The sequence below is a fragment of the Leopardus geoffroyi genome, chromosome B2 (assembly GCF_018350155.1).
Source record: "Leopardus geoffroyi isolate Oge1 chromosome B2, O.geoffroyi_Oge1_pat1.0, whole genome shotgun sequence".
In the NCBI taxonomy this organism is placed as follows: domain Eukaryota; kingdom Metazoa; phylum Chordata; class Mammalia; order Carnivora; family Felidae; genus Leopardus; species Leopardus geoffroyi.
Genome location: NC_059332.1, coordinates 140,047,254 through 140,074,183, shown reverse-complemented (window position 1 = coordinate 140,074,183; position 26,930 = coordinate 140,047,254). Strand labels below are relative to the sequence as shown.

Below are 26,930 nucleotides of genomic sequence, written 5' to 3'. Positions count from 1 at the left end.
GTGACATGCCTCTCACTTTCCTCACACCAGACTTAGAGCACCCCACCCTTCTCTCAGCATTCATTAGCCTTATGCTTTTATGTCATGTTCACAACGGATCTCATTTCCCCTAACTGATTCTGAGCTCCTTGAGTGCGGCTTCTTTGGATATGCATAATGAGATACACACACACACACACACACACACACACACACACACATGCTATAATTTTTTAATAAATCACCTAGTGAATAAATGTCTCCATGCCAAAACGAATGAACAAATGGCTTCTATGCCATTTTTGATAAAATCCTAGTTTACGAAGATTAAGTCATGTTTATTTAACCGAAAAAGCTATCTGTTCAGTAATGTTATAATTCAAATAATATGTTTCAATTATTTTACTACAAATAGGAAAAATTTTTAGAAGAACCCACAAAATCCTGACACCACCTCCTCCTTCACTATTTCATTGTTATTTCTGGGCTCTGTGTTTGGGGTTTCTCAAGGCTGTTTCAGCGGGAGGGTTAAGCAGTTACCACAAAGCTATAAAACAGGGACATTGATCTCCATCCAAAAAACCCCCCCCCAAAAAAAACAAAACAAACAAACAAAAAAAAAACAGAAGCCAAAGGATTGGAAATAAAAAAAGATGTTTTTATAACTTACAGAAACTGGGGGCAATATTGGGGCAATAGTCCACCAAAAATAAAGGTCAGAATAATGGTATATGGCAGAAGAAAGCGAAAAGCATAGAATCACAAAATAACTTGAGAGGTCTTAACTTCCCAGTTTTGCATATGACCATGAAAGGTCAGAGTCTGTACTTAGACTGGAAATGAGGAAATGATTTGTCTGAAGTCCCCCAGCTGGTTAACCGCTGAATCAGGATCGGACCGTGTGTTTCCAATTTCCACATCAAGGCTCTTTTATGCAAGAGGTGAGATTTCATGCTATTGAAAGTTTAGGCTGCAAATTATGCTTAAGATCCACCTTGTTAGAGTCTACATGTAGCAGAAGAAGTTTAAAGAAGTTTTTCTGTTTTAAAGCCACTCTGTGCTTGTTTGAGTACAACTATCATTAGGCTTATGTAACTAATATTTGTCAGGGCCGCCTACATGTTTTTGAAATATAAATACCCTTTCCATGAAACTGTCAGCATCTATATAATTTTTAAGTGCAGGGGAGCACAGCAGTACATATTTATCTAACAAGCGTCCTCACAATTATAGATCTGGACTAGAGTTTTCAGATTGTTCTCTTCTGTAGTAAGGAAAGGGGAAAATGCAGCCTAGGGGTTCTGAGCTGGAATTTTAAGCCTAGATGGTTAACTGCAATGAGATGTGATTTCCTCCTCCCTGTATAAAAGACTGGTTGGCATAAAGGCATACATTTTTACATACAACCCTGACTTTGCAAGTCTACAATAATAACAAAACCGAAAGTTTTGTTGGTTGTTAACCATTGCGAACTGTTATCTCTTCACCTTCTCCTCTGCCACATTATTCTAGAACACTTCTAAGTTAAATGCAGGAGAATAGCCAATAGGACGCCTGCTGCTTCTTTAGGATCGTGTGTAGCGTTTTCTATTTGAAGCCGGGGTTTTAAATTTTCTAACTATCTTTTATTTTTAAAGATGGTGGGGAGGAGGGGGAGAAGTGGTTGGGAGGAAATTTCCCAAGAAGGCAAAGTAACAGCAAGGAGAATGATGGCTTGCCAGGGGGGAAGGAAATGGGGAAAGGCTGTAATATGTGAAAAGAGGTGTTCTCAAAACAGGAGTAGGAGTCAAACTTCACTTGGTGGAAGGCAGATGCGCCCAGGACACACCTTCGGGATGAGGGGAGGAGGTGTGGGTGGTTGAGGAGTCCCTGATACAACTTGAAGGAAGCTGAGTGCCGGGCGTGTAAATACCCCCTGGCAATGAATGTCCTCCAACGCCTGCCTAACGGGATGATTAATTCCACATCGCACTCGATTTGTGAAGACAGCTTTTGAAAAAAATTAGGACAGTTTGCTTGTGCAAACTGTCAAAATGATGAATGAAATAGGTGTGTACAAATGGGGAAGGGGGGATTGCGGGCATCAATATATTGGCTTATACATTTTAGTTCCCCTAATGTCACGGCCGTGTAGACAGGGCTGAGAGAACGGCCAACTGGAAGATTTGGTTCATTTTCTTAACTGCATATGTAATTCAGACTATAATAAGATAGATTACCAAAAAACTGAGATAATCTCATTTCTTCATAAATTGTCTTCCTTCATCGCCTCAATAATACATAACCATGATAATGGGTATTTATAGTGTGTCCCATGCAAGATGGCCTTGGGTTCTTAACCTAATATAATAAACAGATAATTCAAATAAAAAGACAGCATGGGCCAGTGGGAACAAGGCAAGGCGGCCAAGAAAGGCAAAAATCCATACTCTACTTAAATATATTAATAAAACAAAGGAGGGCCTGCTCTCTTTTCTAATGAATGAAAAATGCACTTAATTTAATCTGTTTAGTTTGAGAAATTATTTGCTTTCCCTTTTCCTCACACTGGAGCTCTGGCCACTCCTGGAATTGATCACCTCTGCTAACCACTCACAGTGCTGTAATAAATTGAACTGGGACACACGAGGCCACGTTTACCTCTCCAGAAAACACCCGTGCCCCCCCCCCCATCGTTCCCTAGACAGCCTCAAAAGACTTCAGTCCCCTATCAGGACTCACCCTTGCCCTGTGGGATAGTGACTAGTATTAATAGTTTTGATATTGCGGTTTATTAACCACACAAGCCATACGAGAGTATAATGTCCTTGTAAAATATTCAAATAAAATAGTCAAAAATCTCCCTCCATTGGCCTTCCTCCCCAAAGTAACCACCACCACCACTTTGTTCTCTAAGGGGTTCACCATTAAACATGGGGGTGTGTCTCATTCCCTTGCTTCTCCATGCATCTGCGCACGCACACCCACCCGTGTGCATATCACGGTGTTATTTTATTCGTACGTAAACAGAGATGTGGGTAGGGAGAGACAGAGAGATGTGCACTTTGTTTTGTTGTTTTTTCCCTTTATATAACATGGCTCAGCGTGCCTTCAGCGTCAATACCTAGTAATTGACTATCATTTTTTTTTCAATATCTGAAGTTTATTGTCAAATTGGTTTCCATACAACACCCAGTGCTCATCCCAAAATGTGCCCTCCTCAATACCCATCACCCACCCTCCCTGCCCTCCCACCCGCCATCAACCCTCAGTTTGTTCTCAGTTTTTAAGAGTCTCTTACGCTTTGGCTCTCTTCCACTCTAACCTCTTTTTTTTTTTTCCTTCCCCTCCCCCATGGGTTTCTGTTAAGTTTCTCAGGATCCACATAAGAGTGAAACCATATGGTATCTGTCTTTCTCTGTATGGCTTATTTCACTTAGCATCACACTCTCCAGTTCCGTCCACGTTGCTACAAAGGGCCATATTTCATTCTTTCTCATTGCCACGTAGTATTCCATTGTGTATATAAACCACAATTTCTTTATCCATTCATCAGTTGATGGACATTTAGGCTCTTTCCATAATTTGACTATTGTTGAGAGTGCTGCTATAAACATTGGAGTACAAGTGCCCCTATGCATCAGTACTCCTGTATCCCTTGGGCAAATTCCTAGCAGTGCTATTGCTGGGTCATAGGGTAGGTCTATTTTTAATTTTCTGAGGAACCTCCACACTGTTTTCCAGAGTGACTGCGCCAATTTGCATTCCCACCAACAGTGCAAGAGGGTTCCCGTTTCTCCACATCCTCGCCAGCATCTATAGTCTTCTGATTTGTTCATTTTGGCCACTCTGACTGGCATGAGGTGATATCTGAGTGTGGTTTTGATTTGTATTTCCCTGATGAGGAGTGACGTTGAGCATCTTTTCATGTGCCTGTTGGCCATCCGGATGTCTTCTTTAGAGAAGTGTCTATTCATGTTTTCTGCCCATTTCTTCACTGGGTTATTTGTTTTTCGGGTGTGGAGTTTGGTGAGCTCTTTATAGATTTTGGATACTAGCCCTTTGTCCGATATTTGACTATCATTTTATTTAGTGCCTTCGGAGCATCCCAAAGTATGGATAGCTCACAATTTATATAATGATCTTATTATTAATGAACGTTTTGGCTGTCCAACAAGTCATATGAACTATAACGGGAACAAATGGAGGCACAAACAAGGAGAGTCCTCACTCATGGGGCAAAGCAGTAGCATAGCCATGAGATAATTAACGTTAAAGATCTTTCAAAGAAAAAGTCTTGGAGACTAAAAATGGTTGACAAAGACTGGCCTCCGTCATATAATGGTTAATCAGAAAAATTATTCTGTAATTATATTTCCTTAAAACAGAACATGGAAGCCACATTAAGGAAGTTTCTCAATAAGAACAAATATTGCTTCAAAATTTGTTTGCGATTATATTCATCCAGAGGACCTTCACGACAACAACAACAATAACAAAATAAAAGCCGGGACAATAATAGCTACCACTTTTTGAGGATAACTAACATTTATTTATGTTTTCTAATCAGCCACAGTCTTTATCTTTTTGGAGAGAAAAACTCTCTTTTTGGAAAATGGTACTGATTCCCTCAGTGGCAAGTCTCTGTCACCCTAGTTGTTTAGAGTTTCTGATGGTCCTGTATTTTGTTTTTGTTTTTGTTTTTATTTTTTTAATGTTTATTTATTTTTGATTCAGAGAGAGACAGAGCATGAATGGGGAAGGAGCAGAGAGAGAGGGAGACACAGAATGTGAAGCAGGCTCCGGGCTCTGAGCTGTCAACACAGAGCCCGACGCGGGGCTCGAACTCACGGACCGTGAGATCATGACCTGAGCGGAAGTCGGACGCTCAACCGACGGAGCCACCCAGGCGCCCCAACGGTCCTGTATTTTGTACCACATGGGTATCTGAGCATATAGCATATAGTTCAGGCTGCTATAACAGAAATACCATAGACTGGGTGGCTTAAACAGCAGATGTTTATTTTTTTCACAGTTCTTGAGGCTGGAAGTCTAAGATCAGGAAGCCCACATGATTGGGGTCTGAGGAGGCCTCTTTGGCTTACAGATGGCCACCTTCTGGCTGTGTCCTCACATGACAGAGACAGAGAGAGCTCTGGTCTCTTCCTCTTCTCAGAAGGACACCAGTCCCATCATTGGAGGTCCCATTCTCATGACCTCACCGAAATCTAACCTCCTCTCAAAGGCCCCACCTCCAAATACCATCACATTGGGTTTCAACCTATACTTTTGGAGACAACACAAACATCCAGTTCATAACAGTGGGGAACAGAGGGCGCTGTCCGGAAGGAGGCAATGTCACAGTGTAACCCACTGGCCTTCTCCTGGGTGGAGGCCTTGGTCAAGGTCAAGGTCAACGCTGGCACTCCGTAAAATGCCTCCTGTGGGCTTTGCACACGCAGAGCCTGGAATGCACTTGGCCAGTGAAGGGGTTCCTCTTTTTGGACCACATCCTACAATCATTGCTGATATTCACAAACTGGCACTGGAGATAAAGCGTAGTTTCACCTCTTCTCAGTGATCACTGCCTCTATAATTCACAAGTGACCCATGGGAACACAGACCCCACAAGTAAAGCCGATGATTCCCTTTGCTCTCTCTAATATAGACATGTGGTGTGCATTCTGGAAGCTCCTCCAAACAGCAGAGAAGAGAACAGGGGTCGCAACTGACAGGTCTGAGCACTTAATGCACATGTTAGACACTGTGCTTCCATGACCACAGGCACTCTCACCCTCACCATAATCCCGTAGGTTGTTGTTCTAGAGGGTGGTGGGCTTTCTGCCATTTTATGTACTTGGTCATCCAGGCTCACAGTAAATGACCTGCCCCCAGTTACCCACCATGGGGATGGTGAAGCCAGGAGTGTAGAACAGGTTAGAGGACTCACGGGCTTACAGTGTCCAACTACTCTGCCTCACCACATCATCAAACTCTGTCCTCAGGTACAATCTCCTTCTTTGAAGAGGAAATAAATAAAAAATTGTTGGCCCCGTTCCATCCTCGGGGAATCGATGTGGGGTCTGAAGAAATAGAGGTTGTACCTGTGGAGGTATCCTCTGCCTGTGTTCAGAGATGACTCTCCAGGCTGTGAGAGAGGATCCTCTCACGGGGGGGGGGGGGCACCAGTGGACCCCCCTGGGAAAGTCGATGGGTAGCTTTTCTTATTTCTTTTTCTGAGATTGCTTCTCCAAAAGCGGCGCAGATCCATTTCCTTCTGACCCCAGAGTACCTTGACCTGGTCCAATGCAATTCTGCAGAATTCGAAGAGGAGCCCAGTTTCAGAGAGCGTGGGTGCGCTCAAAAGAGAATACAGCTCTGTGTGTCGCTCAGACCCAGGCCCTCCGAGGTGGGGGTGGCTGAGTCCGGGACGGTGGTTCGTTCCAGGAATGATGTGACATGAAGGCTTGTGACAGGCCACGTGCACACAGAGTGCTCTAAACCCATTGTGGGCTGCCGGAGTGGCCTCGCGAAACGTCTGCGAATGCATTATACCTCTAGAAATGTGTGGGACGAGTCCTGTAAAAGCAATAACTTTGTCACTGTGAAAGTCCTGAACTTGCAGCTCTCTCCTGAGGATGACTTTCTACTTAACAAAACTTTTTAAAGTCGCCTTAAGTATTTGGGGCCCCGATACCAGCTACAGAGTTCTGGAAACCGCGCTTTAGACAGGTAACTGATTTGGGGTGGTTTTTTTTTTTTTTTTTTTGGAGACTGAGGAGGGGTGAGTGTGGGAAAGATCACAGAGGTGTAGCCTGTAGTTTGGGATATTTGTTCTACCAGCGACCAGGTCCTTTCTACTGGACGAAATGCAGAAGTCGAACTATCCTGTCCCTTCACAGTGAGTATCCCTCACCGTTAGAAGGATGAAAGAGAGTCAAAGTAAATAGCCTCTTTCTCCGTTCAAAGTCTCTTTTCTTCTTTTTCTGCCTGAAGCACTTCTGAGCCTATTCAGCTTTCCTTCATTGCCTCTTGCACCAAAGCTGCCCTGTGTCACCTGTAAGTCAATTACAGAGGGAAAAACACACAAAGCCATTAGAAGGAAGTAAAAAGTATAAAAGGCCCGGCAAGCCCTAAGAACGCTGACACACTGCTAAGCCACAAGAAAGCAAGAACAGGCATGATTTCTATTTGAAAGGATGAGGGTCAGAGTGTGCAGGAAGCTAAGATGTGGGCATTTTTCAAGTAAGGATGATTGAGACTGGATTTGAAATTGACAGGTTTTCAAAAAAGTAAACAGGGTATTTTTCCTACATGAATGCATGCTAAGCACGTTCCTTAAGGAGTGGAAATAATAGAAAATAAATCAATGATGTTTGTTTTAACCTGAATGCCACCATGAATGGTCCTGGGCAAAACAACCTACTGAGAGCAGGAAGCAAGGGGAGGTGCGTAAGCAAGAATGGTATTAAATTCAATCAATAGGTTTTCTGTTCCGCCACGACCAAAGCAAGGAAAGAGGAAGGCTAAGGTTTTCAAAGAATAATTTACTTTTTCTAGGTTTATTTATTTATTTTGAGAATGAGCGCTCCTAAGTGTGGGAGGGGCGGGGACAGAGGGAGAGAGAGAGAGAGAGAGAGAATCCCAAGGAGACTTCACACTGTCAGCCCAGAGCCCAACGCAGGGCTCAATCTCAGGTTCGTGAGACTATGACCTGAGCCAAAATCAAAAGGCGGACCCTTAACCGACTGAGCCACCCGACTGCCCCTCAAAGAATAATTCAGATTAGGCACTACACAAAGTGAAAAGAAAGAGGATAGCAGTATTCATCACCAACCCAGGATGTCAAATCAGCCTCCCGTGCTTCATGATCCGTCCTCAGACCTGCTAGACACTCCCCAGTGCTTTCCCCTCTCGCGCAAAGTCAAGGTGGCCCCAAGCCCCATATCTGTGCTTCCCGGCCTCCCCCTCAGACCTCATCTCTTACTGCCTCCCCTCCTTCACAACTCCAGCCACACCAGCCCCCTGGCTCTTCCCCAGAGGTCCCACTCCTTGCTCCCTCCATCAGTACCGTGATTCCCCTGCCTCCTTTATGTCTTTGCTCAAATGTCCCCTTCCCTTGACCATCTGACGTAGTATCGCAGCCCTTTCCAGCCCACCTTGTGTTTCTCCATAGTACTTATCACCCTCTGATGTATTCCGTGTTGTGCTTTATCGTCTTCTTCTGCATCTAAACGCAAACTCTAGGAGAATGGCAAATTTTTGCTCTTTTGTTTGCTCTTAAAGTGCCAGAGCCGAGAAGAGTCTCGACGTAGAGATGTAGGACACATTTGTTGAGTCAACAAGTGAGTGAATGAACACAATCGCTGTACTTGTGTGTTGGGGGCGGTGGCGGGGGGGGGGGGTGGTCATGGGGCACTCACCAGAAGGAACCATGGCTCAGATTTACAACTGCAAAGAAACAGGCACTCCGTCGGGGGGGTACCGCACTTAGAGATTATTATCGGAGCTGTAGTGGTACCGTCTGACAAATATTGGGCTCTAATTCTTTTTTTTTTTTAACGTTTATTTATTTTTGAGACAGAGAGAGACAGAGCATGAATGGGGGAGGGTCAGAGAGAGGGAGACACAGAATCTGAAACAGGCTCCAGGCTCTGAGCTGTCAGCACAGAGCCCGACACAGGGCTCAAACTCACGGACCACGAGATCATGACCTGAGCTGAAGTCGGCCGCTTAACCAACTGAGCCACCCAGGCGCCCCTGGGCTCTAATTCTTAAGAGAAAAGGTGTTATCCTCTAGCTTTTTTGCTCTTACTGACTTCATATTAGAAATTCCTGAACAAACCTGGGGAACATGGGCAAGATGTTTAGCCTTGAAATACATTCTGTGATCTTTTTTGTTTCCTCGTGAACTTGATCTGTTCATTAAATCTCATCTATAATTTCATCATGTTTGTGAGCTTGCAGGCTGGCTGGTGGAGAGAGGAGTCAGGGAACACCACCTATCAGAGGAGATGTTTGCTGATGGAGGTCAAGGCCAGCCCCCTGGTAGATCTCGTTAAGTAACAGAGATGTCTCTTTGGTGGGGGGTGCAGGAAAACAGTAATGAGTAACAAGGAACAGGGCTGTGAGAAAAATCAGGAGAATTAGCCGATCTTTCTCCTGTGGTTTCTTCCAGGCACAATTATCTAAAACTCAAAGCACAAAAACTAAGCCTTTATTTCAGCAAACCCATAATACTTCTTGCCACATGCCGTTTGCTAAACACAGAGAGTTAAAAAAAAAAAATGTTCCTAGACATAATTTCATTATAGTAGTTGACACACAAACTATTACCACCACCCACTAGCTTTCTTGGACACTGATATGTCTGGCTGAGGGGAAACTTCTGGCCCGTGTGGCTTCCTTCTGCAATTACCATAATCTCCCCCCTCCGGAGGTCACGATGCGGAAGTGGATTAGCGCACAAGCCTTTGGGGTCTCTGGAGAAGAGAGTTCAAATCCCGAGCTTAGGTCATGAGTAAAGATGAAGGGGGTTGGTCTAACGGTTTATTCCCCTTGGGGGGCCGTGAAAGGCACAGCTAGTTATGATTATTAACCTCACTGAAAAGAAGCACAGCCAGGAATGTGAATTGGTCCTCATCCAGTGAAACTGGCAACAGCCCACAGACTCCTGACTCTGAATTCACTCTGGACTTTTTCAAACACAATGTGAATTTTTTCAAAAGAAATCACAGTGTGACTGTTCCCTGGCAGAGAGAAGCATGTCATTTTGCAGAAGTGCCCATTTGAGCTCAAATAATTTAATGGAGATAAAGCAGCCTGTGATTATCAGCACATTATGAAAAGCGGGACAGATCCACTCTCTTGTCTTCTCTCTTGACAGGTGTATTTCTACTGGATTTGCCGGGATCCAAGGGCTTTTGAATGGTTTGCTGATCTCTTACTCTCGCTGGAAACACTCATGAGTGAGCGAGGGAAAGCTCACTTTCTGAGTTATCATATATTTCTTACCAACTGGGATGAAAATCAGGTATTGATAAGACTCTTAAAATGATCAATATTACATACATCATTTAAAAATAGAGCAAAGGGAAGAGAAACAATGTCAATAATGAGCTGTATGGTTATCTGGTGGCATGAAAGACTTATTTGTCTGTTCTTAAAAAGGAAAGAAGGATAAAATAAAACCAGATTAGAAGAGTTATTCAAATCATAGCAATGGAAAAATCTACAGTTAACTTGCTGAAGAATAGACAAGCAGATTAGAAAAGAGGTTAGTTAATGGAAGATAATCCCAAGCGTGGAAATCCAAGAAAAATTATGTCACCAAAAGTTGCATTTGTCATTTCAGGGACATCAAAGCGCGTATTATTGGTTAACTGTATTGTCTTGTTCAGCTCCTGATTGGGTCTAATTCTATGCTTTCAGCTATTCAGAGTTAAATAGAAAAAACTCGCAAGTGTTTACATTCAACCTTTTGTGTTGTAAAGTATGTGAATGTCTACAGAAAATCATCATTACGAATACATGATTTATCTAGAGACTTCTTTTTCTTAAGGCATTCTTAGAAATCGTGTGCACATATGTTTATTCACCTAAGATCAAGGTGGTCTTCTGTTGTGGCAGGTGTTTGGAAGCATATTGTATTAATGAAATATTAAGGTGGAGCTTCCCAAAAATAGTGTATATCAAAATATCACGCTAGGGTAGTATTTCAGTGTTGGTAATATTGAATGATAACTACTAAGTTCTAAATTTTTTTTAGCTCCTCAAATATGGAAGCTAACAATGAAGTGATCCCTAGGTTTATGAAACTTTATGTTCTAATCAGCACTTTCATAGCTGCTTGGATTGATATTTACTTTAAGGAAAGTATGTTTGAGCCAAGATTTGCATTAATCACTAAATTTACAAATGAATGTGCTCCTGAGGGTGGGTGTTGGGCGCTCCTGCCCTCTGCCTCCCAGTCCTTCTTCTCTCCCCCTCCTTCTCTCTCTCTCTCTCTCTCTCTCTGTCACACACACACACACACACACACACTCACACACGCACATGCAGACCCCACAAGAGATCAGTGAAATTTGACTCTGAAATTCCAGTAAGACCGAGCTTGAAATTCAGTAGCTAAATGAGTTTTTAGGGTCTTATTTGCAGGAGGCCTTAAATATTTATTCCTCTGGGGTGGTTTGAAAGACAGGTTCCTTGGGAACTAGGCCTAAAACATCTTAATGAATTAAATAGTGTTAATTATGTTTTCCAAACAAACATTTTCCTTATTCAAATGGGATTTTTGACTAATGATCCATTTGATGAAGTACAGACACGGCCTTTGTTTTTTACTTTCAAGTACCGTGCTTGCTTTCAGCTTCTAAAGTGAATTGATTTCGGGGCGCCTGGGTGGCGCAGTCGGTTAAGCGTCCGACTTCAGCCAGGTCACGATCTCGCGGTCCGGGAGTTCGAGCCCCGCGTCGGGCTCTGGGCTGATGGCTCAGAGCCTGGAGCCTGTTTCCGATTCTGTGTGTCTCCCTCTCTCGCTGCCCCTCCCCCGTTCATGCTCTGTCTCTCTCTGTCCCAAAAATAAATAAACGTTAAAAAAAAAAAAAAAAATTAAAGTGAATTGATTTCAAGTGTCCATCCAGGAATTTCTAGTCATTTGGGAGTCTTGAGACTGAGGTTCTGTTTGATTTTTGTGACAGTACAACTCTGCCCCGTCCTATCTCTGCCTCCTCTAAAAGTGTGCTGTAAGATACACTTTTTTTCTGAATACAAGTAAATTAAAATAGACGTGTTCCTAAATTTTTGTCGTGACATGTTGAAACTCTTTAGATGCTCAAATTCCAGGAAAAAATAATTGGTCCATTCTGTCAGCGAGGAATCAAAAGGCTGTTTTAGAAGTAGCCAATTGTTAAGCTGAATTCAACAACCTCAAAGTGGCAGAATGACAAGAACAGAAGGGACAGATGGAAAAGGTATTATGAAGGGCAAATCAACAGGGTTTGGGAGATTAATTGAACGTCGGGCTGAGAAATATGGAACAAATATAATTCCAAATGTTTGAACATCACCGATTGGTAGTTCCACAGTACCACTAACCTAAGTAGAAAAGGGCCCTTTTTTCTATTAAATAATGCCCAAGCTTCTTAGCAGCTGCTTGAAGGCCCTTCCTGACCTGATGGCAAAGGACTTGTTCCATTCCATTCCCATCATGCCCCTCTGGGCTCCTCAGGCATGGGAGCCACTGAACAATGGCTCGTATTTGCATGCCTACAGGTTTTCCCTCTCTGTTCCCTCTCCCTGGCAATCACTTCATGTCTTCTGTCCTCCCCGCTGCCTACTGAGTGGCATGGTTCTTTAAAGCCCCACTCCCTGTATGGCCATCCCCAGTCGTCTTGGTCAAAGTGACTCGGGGCTTCAGCAGGGTAATTTGTTTACTTCTCCAGAGCACTTTGTTTCTGTCTCTAGTTAAACAGGATTGTGGTCTGACTTATGTCGTTGTAGTTGTGCACTTGGGCTTGCCCTTCCTTTGATGACTAGTTCCTCACAGAGCATAGACCTTCTCTATTTCTTTTTGTACCGCCCACTCATTCCTGCTTATAGCAATCGCGCAACAACTGTATGTGGAAGTAAATTGAAGTCACAAAATATCTGAAGATTCATTTTTGGCTACAATGATCAGTTTGAAGGGACACAAAAAATTCTACATAAAAATATGCTTGGGGAGTTCAAGTCCCAGGACTCTACCCAGACAGGAAGATGAGGGCATGGGGGAGAAAGTTTGGAGTGATCTTTATAGACTATGCTAATTGGGACCATGAAAATGAAAGTTCTTTGGAGAGAAGTGCCCAGAAGTGACTACGGACTGGGAAGGCAGCTGTATTGTGAGGCAGGAGAATGTCATAGGAAAACAAATGTAACATTTCATCTTTGAATGAAAAGAAGAGTCGGAGAGAAGTAGAAGAAACAGGATTATACAATGCATATAAAATCAAGGAGATGTTCAGCCATGTGGTTGGTGGAGAAGCCAAGGAGCGCAGCCCAGGGTTGGTGTTTAGATGTGGCACCTGGTCAAAGGTAAATTGGTTGCCTCTGCCTTCTTATTTGCTCACAGCTGAAACCAACTCACTATCTGGCTCCAGTCAATCCTACTGTTAAGCAAGAGGGCTGTGGGGGGTGCAATGCTGCCACTCTAATCCGGAGGCTGACACCGCTCCCTCTGACCTGGAGTTCCAGTTCTGATAACAGGGCTTCTGCGAGTTTTTGAGGCTCAATCCCCAACTACCACCTCAGTTCTCACTCCTGAGCTCTTCCCTAATACTTCATGCTTCACTCCTCCTCTTAATAAACCTGCCCCAGAAGAGGATCCCACCATCCTCTCATTATTGCTCCCTCTCCTGGAGTGGCTATTCCCAAACTCGATTCCAATGGGATCCCGGCCACCTGGAGTCAGACTTGCCTGATGGCAACCTCCTGCAGCCGGGGTTTCTGCGATTCTACCATTGTGGGCCATCCACCTACTGGCCCATTGGGGTGCCTCCATTGTTTTCTGCTCACCCACCCTATCTCGGGCTGCTTTCCTAGCCTGATGAGGCCAGCCTGGGAGGCCAGGTGTGCAGCAGGAACCTGGGGTAAGCACTTGTTAGCCAAACTGGTGGGGAGAAATCCTCAGTAGACGGTCCTGTGCCCCAGCCTCTTATTTATCGACCACTACTTACCCGATGCCTGGGTGCATCTAATTTGAAGATAAACGGTTGGGCACAGAGCTCCAACCAATGCACTTGCTGTGCTTGGCCATCGTGGTTCGTCTGCCAGACTCAGCATCCTCCCAGCATTGAGCCTGGATGGTACACTTCAAACTATCTCAACCCGGTAGGCGAATCTGATTGTCAGATCCAGCTTCTTCCTGGACATTTCCCATCATTTTAATCTGGAAGGGCCATTCTCAAATCCTGAGGTTTAATAAGTAAGTGAATGGGGACAGGGGTAGAGATTAATTTTTGAGAAGTTTGGCAGAAAAAAGGAAGTAGCTTAACGCTTGCTTTCCTTTACCCATATTTACTGTATCGCTCTCAGCCTTGCAAAGAAAAATCTTTCCAGGCTCACGTTATCGCACATTGACCATGGCGAAGGCCCTGTGTTTCAGTAGCGCCCCAGGCAGAATACAAAGATAAATGAGATGTGATGCCTATCCCAAAATGCAAAAGCAGTGATTTCTGATAATAATGATAAGCATTTCCAGCCCCATGAAGAAATTTTTCGAGTATTACATCTGCAAAGGAACATAATTACCTCATCTTTAGTAGCACGTTTCCATGGGGTTTTTTTGTTTTTTTGGTTTTGTTTGTTTGTTTGTTTCGGTAAGTGTCACCTGATAGCATAATTTTTCTTTTAGGCTGTTCACATAGCTTTACATTGGGATGCAAATACTGATGTGATCACGGGGTTAAAGCAGAAAACGTTCTATGGAAGACCAGACTGGAACCACGAGTTCCGGCAGATGGCCTACACCCATCCCAGGTAAGGCGCTCTCTTTCCTCTGCCTGTGGGAGCCTCGCAGGAGGTTGCTGCTCAAGTGGAAAAGTCTAGGGTGCAGGCTGCTTCAGGCGCAGTAGTGGGCACCTTGGGCACCTTGTTTAGAGATAAACATCAACCTGAGAAGTGGTGGTCATAGGGTTTTCCAGGAACCACGGACCTCTGCTTGACTGGCTTACAACATTTAAATATTAGCAATTGCGCTGAAATTTTTCCCACGTAAACTCAATGAAAGATGGTATTTCTTAAACTACCTACGTCTTGAAGAAATGTCCAGTGAACACGGTTGATCTCAACTTGCCCAACTGGAGAATTCACGTATGTCCAACTGTAAAATGTATCTCATATGTTTAGCAAAGCAGACAAAAAATGTTATGAGACCAAGCAGAGATTTACTATGGCGGTGAAAGACTCGGGATCTGGAGCCTGAGATCTTGGGTGTAAATCCTGGCTCTGCCATTATCACCTACTTAGTTGGACGAGTTATTTATCCTACCACGGACTTAGTCTCCTGCGTAAATTGCAACTATTAACAGTGCTTACCTCCCAGGCTTCCGTGAGGGTTAAGTGTGTGAAGACATATAAAGCATCTAAAGGAGTGAATTCAGCAGTGTTAGCGGCTATCATAATCATCATCATTATTATATTATATACATATATATTATTATATATATATTATAATATATATTATATATATAATGTTAATATATATAATATATATTATATATTTAACATATATAATTTATGTTTATATGTTTATATGTTATATGTTATATAATTTATATTATATATATATAAATTTAACATATATAATTTATATGTTTATATGTTTATATGTTTATATGTTATATAATTTATATTATATATATAATATATGTTATATATTTAACACATATAATATATATTATATATGTAATATATAATATATATTATATATTAATATAGTAATTAATATTAATATATTAATATATATTAATTAATATTATAATATTAATAATTATAATTATTATAATAATATAAATATAATTATAATATAATTAATATTAATTATTAATATATATTGTATATTAATTGTAATATATAATATAATATAATACATAATATATATATTATATAATAATATAATATATATTATAATATATTATAAGAAATAACATATTATATTATATTATATTATTATCATTACGTAATAAACTTCAATGTAGAGAAGGACGAGCATTTGCTCTGGGGCCACAAGATGGTAGTGAAGTCTCTGTTTTCTGATTCTAGAAGTTACTGGCTCTATGACCTTAGTAAACCATGGACAATACCATGCAGTCACAGTATTTTTTTCAGAATTTAAAAAATATATAGCTTGGTAAAATGCGAAGCACTAATGCAAATAGTTATCATTGTTATTCTATGTCCCGTAAGTTGGTTTTTGTTTTGAATCCCCATCATCTATGGCTCTTGAAAGTCAGTACGTCTTCTAACTGTCTTTGTTTAAAGAGCAGTTTCCACATTTGAGGAAAGGCCAAGGAAGTGAGGGAGTATGCCATGTAGCTAACAGGGAAAGAGCAGAAGGACAGCATGTGCCAAGACCCTGAGGCAGCACTGTTCCTGGCATGATCCATGAGGCCAGTAAGGGTGGAATAGAGTAGGTAAGAAGAAGAGTAGCAGAAGGCATATAGGAGAGGTAACTGGGGGACTTTTACAGACCATTGTGAGGCTTTGGATTTTATTCTGAGAAGAGAAGTCACTTAAAGGTTTCAACAGAAGAGTGACATGATCTGTCTTATGTTTAATGAGATCACTGCTGGCTATTGTGAGAGAATAGATTGTAAGTGCCCTCGGGCAGAAGAGGAGAGCCCCGAGAGGAGGTAAACAGAGGTAGTGGCTTGGATTAGGACAGAGCAGGTGCTGAGAGGCAGTTGGATGCTGGTATTTTGTGAAGGTAGAGCTGACATGGCTTGTTGGTGGATTCGATGGGAGACTGGCATGACCCGAGCTAGAATGGAGTTACCCTTACTCATTCGGGGATGACTAAGAAAAGCAACTTTGAAAGCAAAGGGTATCAAGAGTTCCTTTTTGTGCCATGTTAATGTGAGATCCCTATTGTACATCCAAGTGGAGATTTCAAGTAAGCAGGTGAATATGAGTCAGGAGTCAGAGGAATTCAGGCTGGAGATACGCACGTGGAGATGTCAGATGCGAACTGTGTTAGAGCCATGAAACTGGACGAGATGGACAAAGAAGCAAATTCAGAAGGACCAGAGTTCAAGGAACCGCCATATTTGGAGGAGAGGACAATATTTTCTCTGTGTGCACATCAGAGAGTTTAATATAAATAACTCATAGCTATCAGATTAATCATGTCATTTACATCTTCTACACCCTGACCTTTCTTCTGTCCACTTTATCAGTATTGAACCATGAAGAGTAAATTAAAATCTACTGGCATCTCTCTGACTAACTCCTTGTTTCCATCTCTCCTTGCAGTTGTGGTCTTCTGTCATCAGGGTCATTGCCTCATGAAACCTTCTCTAATTCCCTAGAAGGTTTTCTGCCCTTTGGAATACTCTTCTGGTGAATATTATTCATCTTTTGGTCAGTTTGGTTGCTCTTTCTTATACTCTCTTTGTGCCAGAGCTGTTCCACTTTCTTTTTTTTATTAATTGTCACTGAATTTGTGAGACTTCCCCCAGACCAGCTGTTTGAAGAAGGTATGATAAGGAGGGGTGTGTAGAAGGGGTGACCATGTCCAAGGTTCATAACCCATCCAGTTCAAACTCTGAGACCCCCAGCCAACCCTCTATACCCTGTGCCATGGCAGCCTGCCCTATAACCCCAGGCCCAAACCAAGAGCAGTCACTGCGGAGGCTCCGGACTCCTACCACACCACGCCTGCATCAGCCCAGGAAGGAAGCAGTGGGAACCTTCTCCTGACCTTGAATCGTGCTGAGAGTAAAAGATTTCCAACAAGAGAGGCAAGGAAAAGCTTAACCTTTAACTTCAGGGCTAAGGGAGAGAGGGAGGTGACCAGCTGCGCAATCACTTCTACCCTCAGGCTTGGCCTCAGCTGACCGGTAAGAGCTGGACAAGGCCACAGCAAGTGGTCTTGGGACTCTCCAGGCACCACTCCTGAAACCCACCAGCTCCATTTTACTACTTGCCTTGACTTTTGGCCTGACACTTGGCCTACAATCCAGTTCCCGTGCCCCATCCTCGCTAAACGTGGTGCTTTGAACCCATCCCAGCTTCTGGAGCCTCAGAATCTGATTCGTGTGAGCTGCCTACTCAACGCCCAGTCCCCCCTCTTAGACCCCCAGCCTCCTCTGAGACCTGAAAATCACCACTTTTCATCTCATACCCACTGGGTGCTTGTCCAGAGGCAAAGATTGGATCATTTTATCTGTGGGTTTTTAAAAAGATTATAAGTAGAAAACTAACAAAATGTTACAAGAGCATATGTTACAATCATGACCAGATTTTTTTGGTTGGTATTTTCTCCTTTTGGAGAAAAACATCTATTCATTTGATAAATGTTCTACACTTTGTTTTCAATTATAGGATGAATGTTCCTACTTGCAGGCTTTTGACACAGACACATATATCTTTGCTTTGAGTTCTTATAGATAAGACCACTCCTTGTTATGATTGCCCCTTATTGACTTGTTACGTTGTATTTCTTTATTTTTGTTATACCTGAAGTTTGCGGCCCAGTGGGGAAGACCTTTCAAACCAAACCATTTAACTATCTCCCTTCCCTCAGAAAGGTGTGAGCCAGAAACAGCACCAGGAGACCAAGAGCAGAACTGAATTTGCACAAACTCTGCCCAAACAATTATGGCAGGCAGTGCTAGGAAGTGAGTCTGTCCAGGTGTCAGAGAGTGAGGAGTAGAAAACAATATGGAGGCAGGAGAACCACGTACTTGGCACTTCTCTCGTTGCCCTTGGGAGGAGAGTGCTCGTTCCTTTTCAGAAGCTGTAATCAAAGTTTAGTGTGTAAATGTACTTAAAACCCAGTTGAACTTTTCAGCACATGAGCTATGTAAACTCTTCCTGATGGTTGACTTCATCTCCCCCAGAGTAAAAGAGGCCACCTAAGGCCTTGTCACTGAATCAAGCCTCTACAGCACACTTCCCAGCCCCAAATTTTAAAAATAGTGTATTTGTAAGAGCCTTAGACACTAGAACACAACTTGTTATATCGCTTCAACTGTCAATGTAATTAACATCAGACACACGTAGGCAAAGATCAATGATCATTTTTTCCCTGGAATGCCAGCTCCTCGGTCCAAGTCACCGGTAAAGAGCTTAGCACCCTCCTTCCAAAAGGCTTTTAAAATGACCTCCTTAAAATAATTTTGCTTTCTGCTGTGTAAAAGAAGATTTATGTTTAATGAAGCTTTTAATGAAGAAATCTCAGAAAGAGAATGCCAATAAAATCTAATTTTTAAACAAGAAAATCTAATTTTGAGAAGTATTTCAATATCCTGGCCTTTGTCCAGATATAAATGAAACACACAATCCAATTATTGTTCCGCACAAAGGACAAAGTAACATTAATTTTCTTCAGGATGGTTATTAAAGAGATAAACAGTATGTTTTTCCTCGATTATGTCAAGGATATGTTTGTTCCCAAGCCTCGTTGGCTACTCTTACAAGACAGGCTTTTCCTGTCATTAGCTCATATCTTTTGGCAAAGATGGGTCAGGAAGAATTGGCCTCAGAAAAGGTTCTTTGTTCTTGAGGGCCTTTGAAGTAGGCTCTCAACCATTTCTATTCATCAGCACGAAGCCAAGGATTCTTAGGGCTTACTCTTTTAAAAACATTTACCTGTTCACTCAAAGCTGGAGTTCATTCTGGTTCTAAGAAGAAGGAGTTAAATCAAAAGAAGAAAGGGAAGAGGGGCAAAAATATTTTTTTTTACAGAACGTGAAAAACAGCACCAAAAATAAAGCTTGGAGGGAAGCAGATCAAAGAGAATAGTGCAAGTTCCAAAGGAACCAGAAAATTGCAAAAATAACAGTAATAGAGAAACAAATTGATGGGCGCCAAAATGAATACAAATAAGGAAGAGGGAGGAAAATATTAAAAAGACATCAAAGACCGAAAGTAGAAAATGCAAAAGTGCGTTCTATTGTTTTTTACCTGCAATGAATTTTTGTAATTGTGTCAGCTATATTACAGAACACAAGCATAGTTTCAGAGGAAGAGCAACAACTAATACGTGGATGTATAGAAAGGAGACCTTTGATTGATGTGCCCAAACTCATAGGCATGTGACACTTGTGTCCACTGCTTAAGCTGGACAAGCACAGAAAAGCACTTCAACCACAAACCAGTGAAAACCATTCTCCCAACTAAAATAGGGTTTGTTAATTAAACATGTGCATTGAGGGGCGCCTGGGTGGCTCAGTCAGTTAAGCGACCGACTTCTGCTCAGGTCACGATCTCACAGTCCGTGAGTTCGAGCCCCGCGTCGGGCTCTGTGCTGACAGCTCAGAACCTGGAGCCTGCTTCAGATTCTGCGTCTCCCTCTCTCTCTCTCTGCCTTTCCCCTGCTCATGCTTTGTCTCTCTCTGTCTCAAAAATAAGTAAAATGCATTAAAATTTTTCTTTAAAAACACATGCATTGATAGTCATGTCTTAGTAATCTATAGAAATGTGTCTCTTTCACAAAAATGGAAGCTGTATGTCAATTTTTGTAAACATTCTCAATATGTTCCCAAGTTTTAACAAATATTCAGAAAATCAGGGAATCGTTTCCAAGAAGGTACAAAGAATGAAAATAAATATATCTTTGCCGCATCTAGCTACTTTTTTGATAAACACACATTGTGCGCATACTAAACCGTCTGGGTTTCTGGACCACTCGTTTTTTAATTAATTGGGTAAAATGATTTTCCATAAGACTTCACTCTTTGCTCTTCCATTTCACATCGTATTTATCGTTTGCCACTTTTGGCTTATCTGCGGATAACTCCCCGTGCCATGGAGATGTAGAACTTTATGTAATTAATCATCATAAAAACTTTGGAGATTCGGCCATTTCTTCGTAACTTGAGTAGAAGTGTTTCTCTTATCTGGAAGGAATAAATAAAGAGTAAAAGAGCACTACCATTTGTTAGAACTGTTCAATCCAACCCAACGATAAATAAAGAAAGGTGCCGACTTACCATATGATTGGGAGATTCTAATCCATATTGCACAAATGTATTTTAGACCACCCATTGTTTTCAGAACTGTAAAAATACCTTTAGACTAAATTGAGTAAATGTGTCCATCTGGAACCACATTTGCTTGTGTGCACACTCTCCAATTCTCATTTGTACATGCATATGTGCAAAATGTTTTTAAATGATATTTTTAAGAAATTAACATTCTGATTATAGCATACAGGACCCTCTATCTAATAGGATATTCTAAACATTCATTGTATGACTAAAATGTTCAGAATACCCAAAGGAAGAGGCTTCGGTGGAAATCCCACTCATGATAAATTATAGCTTTATGAGAAGAGTAAAGCCACCATTAACTTATGACTGGGATGTTGTTAGCATATTTCAGTCGTACCTTCCCACCAGAGGACATCCAGCCATATAGTCAAGTGAAGATTCAGTGGAAATCACTGGCTTTACTCTATTCGCGGTAGTAAAGATTAGGGAGGGGGGTGAGTACAAGTGGATCTGTCATTCTGCAAAGTGTCTTTGATGACGTTGCCTCGAAAATCATTAGATATGACGAATATATTAGGATATTTCTGGATGAAGGTATATATACTGTAGTGTTTTATCTGGAAGGGTTGGCAGAAAAATAGGTCCACCCTTCCCTGGAATCCAATGCTACGAGACGACTACTTTTATCTTTTATTTCACTTTCTACTTGACCATGGCCATCCTCAAGGGCAGCAACTTGATCTGTGCTCTGCAGAGCTGAACACAGGAGCCAGCATCAGCAAGAGAAGGGACGAAGAGAAGGTTGTGGAAGCTGGGACCGAATTCCTAGCTCTTTCCAAAGAAAACGGAGCTGGTGGGAACAGCAAGTCAGTTCTCAGCAGTGAGCGAGCACCGTTAGGGACCTTCGTAGCTCCTGATGAACCACCGAGTAATTAGGATGCGGAGAAAAGTAACAGAGCAGGCTGCTACAAATCAACCGGGAGATGGGTTTTCAAAAAAGCTGGCCAACACAATTATCATCTGTGGTTGTGAAAAGAAGGTGTTGTAGAAAATATAATTATACAATGAATCATTTGGAGGAATTTCTAGTGAAAAACACTCACGAGGAAAGATTAACCAGAAGTCGTGTCCATTGTCTGATACCAAGTTTGTAGCCTTCCTTGTCTTCTTCCTAAGCCTCCATAAATCCACGGGAAGCTTCTGTTTATCGATTTTATTTGCAGAATGCACTCAGGGTATAAAGTAGTTTGATTTTTTTTTAAATGGGGTTTAGGGTCTGCCCCTACAGGGTTATAACTTACCAAGCATAAAAGCCAACACATAAAAACAAACATACAATTTAAAGAGAGGAGGGCTCAAGGCAGCAGAACCTGGGAAGCCAGCAAGACGGTGGGATTACTCCCAGGCACACCCACTCTCCCATTTATCTGCTGAGCAGAAATCTCCTGGTGGGTGACATTTTGGATGCCTTTCATGCATGGCGTCGCTGAACTGTTTTTGAAAAATGCATCAACCCCACAGAAAAGAGCACAACAGTTATTTAGCAAATAAGAGGGGGACAGAAGGATTTTCTTTACTGTTTATCAGAGCTAAAAATAATACTGCTAATGTTAACCATCCTTGCAGCTCGTGTAAAATTTGTCCTTTTCGCATCAAAGTCAGCAGCCCAGACTGATCGATGCCGCTAATGTTGTCCTGGATCCAACCCCTCATTCATGTGCAAGTTCTACAGCTTGAAGGCTGTAAACTGGAAAATAATGCCTTGTGTTTTTATACTTCTTTTATGGAGAATCTCTCTCCCTTTTTTTTTTTTAATTCTAAGCAATAGGGGGTAATTAAACTTTATAGAAGAATTTTTTCTTTACCAACCCCATTAGGGTTCTGTTGCACTTGTCCATTGCCTCATAAAAGAAAAAACAACAACAAAAAAAAAATACTGCCACATCTGTGCCTGAACCACTTTGTGCGGCTTCTCGGCTCTGATTCACACAGTGTGCATTCGTGACCAGAAATCTCCATACTGGAAACCACAAAATGCCGAGAAGGGTAAGCACGGCAAGCGCAAGACTGTCATGTGTGGGGACAGTGACGCACAGAGTGTTAGTGAAGGGCTGGCCGTTCTGCCTCAGCAGAAGGCAGATAATGAGTGGCCTTTGTGAGACTTCTTGGCGACTGCATAACCATGACGGCTCCATGAATACAGAAGAGTGTGTACTTAGCTGTGCAGAGTAATAGCTATAACTTCAAAAGAGGCAGCATTGCTGTGAACTGCTGGGGACACCAGTGGTACACCTGGCCACTGGCGATCAGAATCCTTTGAAATGGAGTCTTAAAGGCAGAGCATCAAAGGATGTCCTCGGGACCTGCAAACAGTCACTGTGGCTGCAAACGAAAGGGCAATGTTAGCCTGTTGGGAATGGGCCAGTGGGCAATCTCTTTGGTGACGCCTCCATGGACAGAAAAATATCACCACCCATAACAGAGCCTTTGAACCTAGATGCAAGGATACCTCTGGGCATCAGACACAAAGCCAAGCTGTGACTCCTCGCCGGAAAGAGTTTTGCCTGACCCATCTATCGTTCAAAATGTGTCACTCCAGAATTCAAACAACCCAGGGCTGGAGTGCCGATCCAGGAAGACTGTCATCATCGTTGGGATAACAGTCCACATCACCTCTTCTGTTCAGCTCTGCGGAGCCAACCCAGACACCCGTAATGACGACGGTCACAGCGTAAGCTGTTACGGAAGTTCACCTTGTGCCAAGCACGGGGTGGAAGGCTGGATCTGCCATGTCTTGTCTGATCCCCTCCGAGGTTCTAGGAGCTACGTATCATAATGCACCCCATTTCACAGATCAGGAAATGGGCTTTGAGGAGATAGTTAATGTGCCCAAGTCCCCTCAGCAACAAAGTGGTGGAACCAAGAGCGTTCTTAACCAGTGCCTTCAATTCCCACAAATACTGTAAAGTTGCTTCATTAAGTCATAAACTCGTATTTCTCAGTGGAAAATATTTTCTAAAAAGGCACTTTCTTAAATGTAGCCATGGGAATAATGCCTTCAAAAATACTACTTAGATATTTTAAACATATTGTCATTTACAAATGAGTCCACTTGATAAGTTCCTTTGAAGCTAGAGTTTGAAATGTAATTGAACCATCAATTTCTACCATGGTTATTACGGTCCTGGAATGCATAATTAAAATGTGGATTGGTCACATGGCAGAGAAGCATGTTAACATGCAAGCTAAGGAGAACAAGGCTATAGGCAAACTTCCCAACAAAAGGCAGCTATGAAGAAGGAGAGGTATTCACTGGGCTGGACCTAGAGCCCCAGGAATTTCTCCAAGCCAGTGTTTCTCAAAGTGTGGCTCATGGGAACATGTGCTTCGGGATTATCTGGGGGCTTTGCTCACAATGCATTCCTTGGATTCAAACCTGGGAATCTGTGTTTTAACAATCTGCCTAGGTGATTTTACGCAAAGTACGAGAACTTTTGCTTTAGACTAAAGTAACTAATTCAACTTGTGCCAGAGACTGGAAAAATGCTACAAGGTGTAGAACATTGGAAGACAAAGGAAAACATGGCCCATAAGTCCCTTGAGAGACTGTCTGCACCTGACTTTCAGAGACAACCCGAATCCTTGCACCGGTGGGTTGTTTGTCTACAAGCAAAGCTGGCAGTCATGGTTCCAAGGGATTTGAACAACCCCGGGACGGCCACTATATGCAAAATACCTCTTCAACACAGTTTTCTGAAATGCCATGACTAGAGATGACGACTTTTGGGTGACTCCATTTTCAACAATGTCTCTTCTTCCTTTCCGATTCTTCTCTTTGGCCTTCTTTGAAAACCAAAGGCATCCCAACAGCAGAAATAAACTAAGTTGCTATCACTTTAGCAAAAATCTTATTATCTATATAAAAAGGCAGGGCTGAACAAGATATTCATAATAACTAACACTCCTAAAACCTTCTTGAATGCACTATCCCATTTTGTTCTTAAGAAAACATGTGATGTAGCCATTAGCCTCTTTGTTTTACGCATGCAGAGACTGGAATCCCGGGTCTTACCCAAGACCGTGCAGGTGATAATCAACAGAGCTCAATACTCAACAAATGTGTATTTCCTACTATATGCCAAGCAGTATTCCAGGCTCTGGGATGACAGTGATGAGTGAAGCAGAGCAGGCCCCTCACATTCCAGCCACCCATCCAGGAGGAGGTCAATCAGGGTCACCTGACCAGAAATTCAAGAGACAGCACCTCTGTTATTGACACCCTCTCCCCAGTCAGCAGGGCCCTGCTCGTCAAAGCCTCTTGGTTCCAGCCTGTGTGACTTAGGGTCTAACAAGATTCTGGAAACTGTGGGGAAGCATGGTACCGAGAGTAGGAAAGAGATCTAAGGAAAAGGAAGTGAGCAGAGAAAAGGAAAGTCACAACCCCAACCACTTCCCTAGCTGTGTCAGTCCATCATAGTTTCTGGCCAGCCTTGCCTCCGCATAACACACTCTTTCCTTGTTTTACCCTACTACAGCAGCAACATTGGCGTGTTCTTCTGTGGACCCAAGGCTCTCTCCAAGATGCTTCAAAGGATGTGCCGCTTGTATTCCTCAGCCGACCCCAGGGGGGTCCATTTTTATTACCACAAAGAAAGCTTCTAGACTTCGGAGAAAAAATTCCGTGTATTACATACGTGGCTACAATCACATAGGTCAGCGCTCAGGAAATGTTTCCTGTAAAGGGCTATATAGTAATTATTTTAGATTCTACAGACCATATGATCTCAGTAACAACTACTCTACTCTGCCATTCTAATGCATCAAAATAGCCACAAACAGTACGTCAAGGTATGGGCATGGCTGTGTTCCAATAAAACTTTATTTATGGGCATTGAAGTAGAATTTTATGTAAGTCCCTTTTGTCATGGAACCTTCTTTTGATTTGTTTCTAATGATTTAAAAATGTAAAAGTCATTCTTAGCTCATGGGCTGTCCCCAAATCAGATGATGTTCCAGGTTTGGCCTGCAGGTGGTAAGTTTGCTGACCCCTGATAGACGTCATTGTTCTCAAACTTGTTTTCATGTTCAGCAGTGCATCCAATATGGAGACTGATATGGCTGCCTGGCTCAGAGTCTCCTTTAGAAGTTGTTTCATATTTCTGTCACCCTGATGGCAGAGACATCTGCCTTGTATCCAAACGTGATCTTTTCTGCTTAATCTTAAGCTTCTTTGTGCTTTCTTTTCATCCTCTATAGACCTGAGAAATCACCAATGGGGGTTACCTTTCACGAAAACCCTTTATATCTTGAAAGTGATAAAATCATCTCTTACCTATCCCTTTTCTAGTCCAAACAATACTAAATTCTTAACCTTTCAGCCTAGGATATATATTCTAGTCCTTCAATCATTCTTGGTGCTCTTCTTCAAATCTGTTTCCATTCCTTCACATCCTTTTGAAATGTGTTGCCTAAAATGAGACATAATATTCTAATAGATACATGACTAGTATTGGGGGGAAAAGTGAGTTTTTTAGATCTCATGTGCCATGCTTTTCAATACAACTAAATTCTATATTTGCCTCTCTTTCCTTCCTTCCATATTTCTTTCTGATTCTCTTTTAATGCGGACTTTTTTTTTCTTTCTCTTTTTTCTTTTTTCTTTGTAAGTAAGCTCTACACCCAACCTGGGGCTTGAACTCACAACCCTGAGATCAAGAGTCACATGCTCTACCAACTGAGCCAGTCAGGGGCCCCTACTGTCACATTTTGATCTATGATCATCTTGACACTTAAGCCCCAACTCAACTTCTGCCCCACAAATATACTGGGAATTTCTTCTTAATTGTATACTCCCACTGAAGCAATCTATTTTTACCATGCAGCTATTTTCCCGCCAAAATGTTCCCAAAGTATTCCCCACATCTTACAGTTTTCTCTAGTAGTATTGATTAATCTTTTAGAATTTTTCTAATATTTCAAGATTGTTTTGAAGTTCAGCCCCAGACAATAATACTAGTATTTAGCTTCATGATATCCACAAATTTAATTAGCAAAATCTCAAATCTTTTGTTTAGGTTTTCAACCAAATTATTGAATCCAAAGAACTCCACCATGAATTCTTACAACTACCTGATAATACGAGTTCCCAGTTGGGAAAAGGTTAATGATAACTAGCCATTGAGAATTGTACACATCATACTCTCTTAGTTTATAATTAACATGTCATACACAACAGAACAAAAACATTTCTTGAAGTTAAAATTACATTTTACAAATGCT

The 26,930-nt window shown here is 42.1% G+C and overlaps 1 protein-coding gene across 1 annotated transcript in view; it reads left to right on the top strand.

Moving 5' to 3' along the window:
* The window catches only part of NOX3 (NADPH oxidase 3), a 63,192-nt gene extending 36,914 nt beyond the window's left edge, over positions 1-26,278 (top strand). Inside the window, exons 11-13 of the mRNA XM_045500121.1 lie at positions 9,845-9,991; positions 14,351-14,475; positions 25,187-26,278. Of these exons, the coding sequence (XP_045356077.1) occupies positions 9,845-9,991; positions 14,351-14,475; positions 25,187-25,313 (399 nt within the window). The 3' untranslated portion in view covers positions 25,314-26,278. The remainder of the gene's footprint in view (positions 1-9,844; positions 9,992-14,350; positions 14,476-25,186) is intronic.
* The last annotated feature ends 652 nt before the right edge of the window (positions 26,279-26,930 follow it).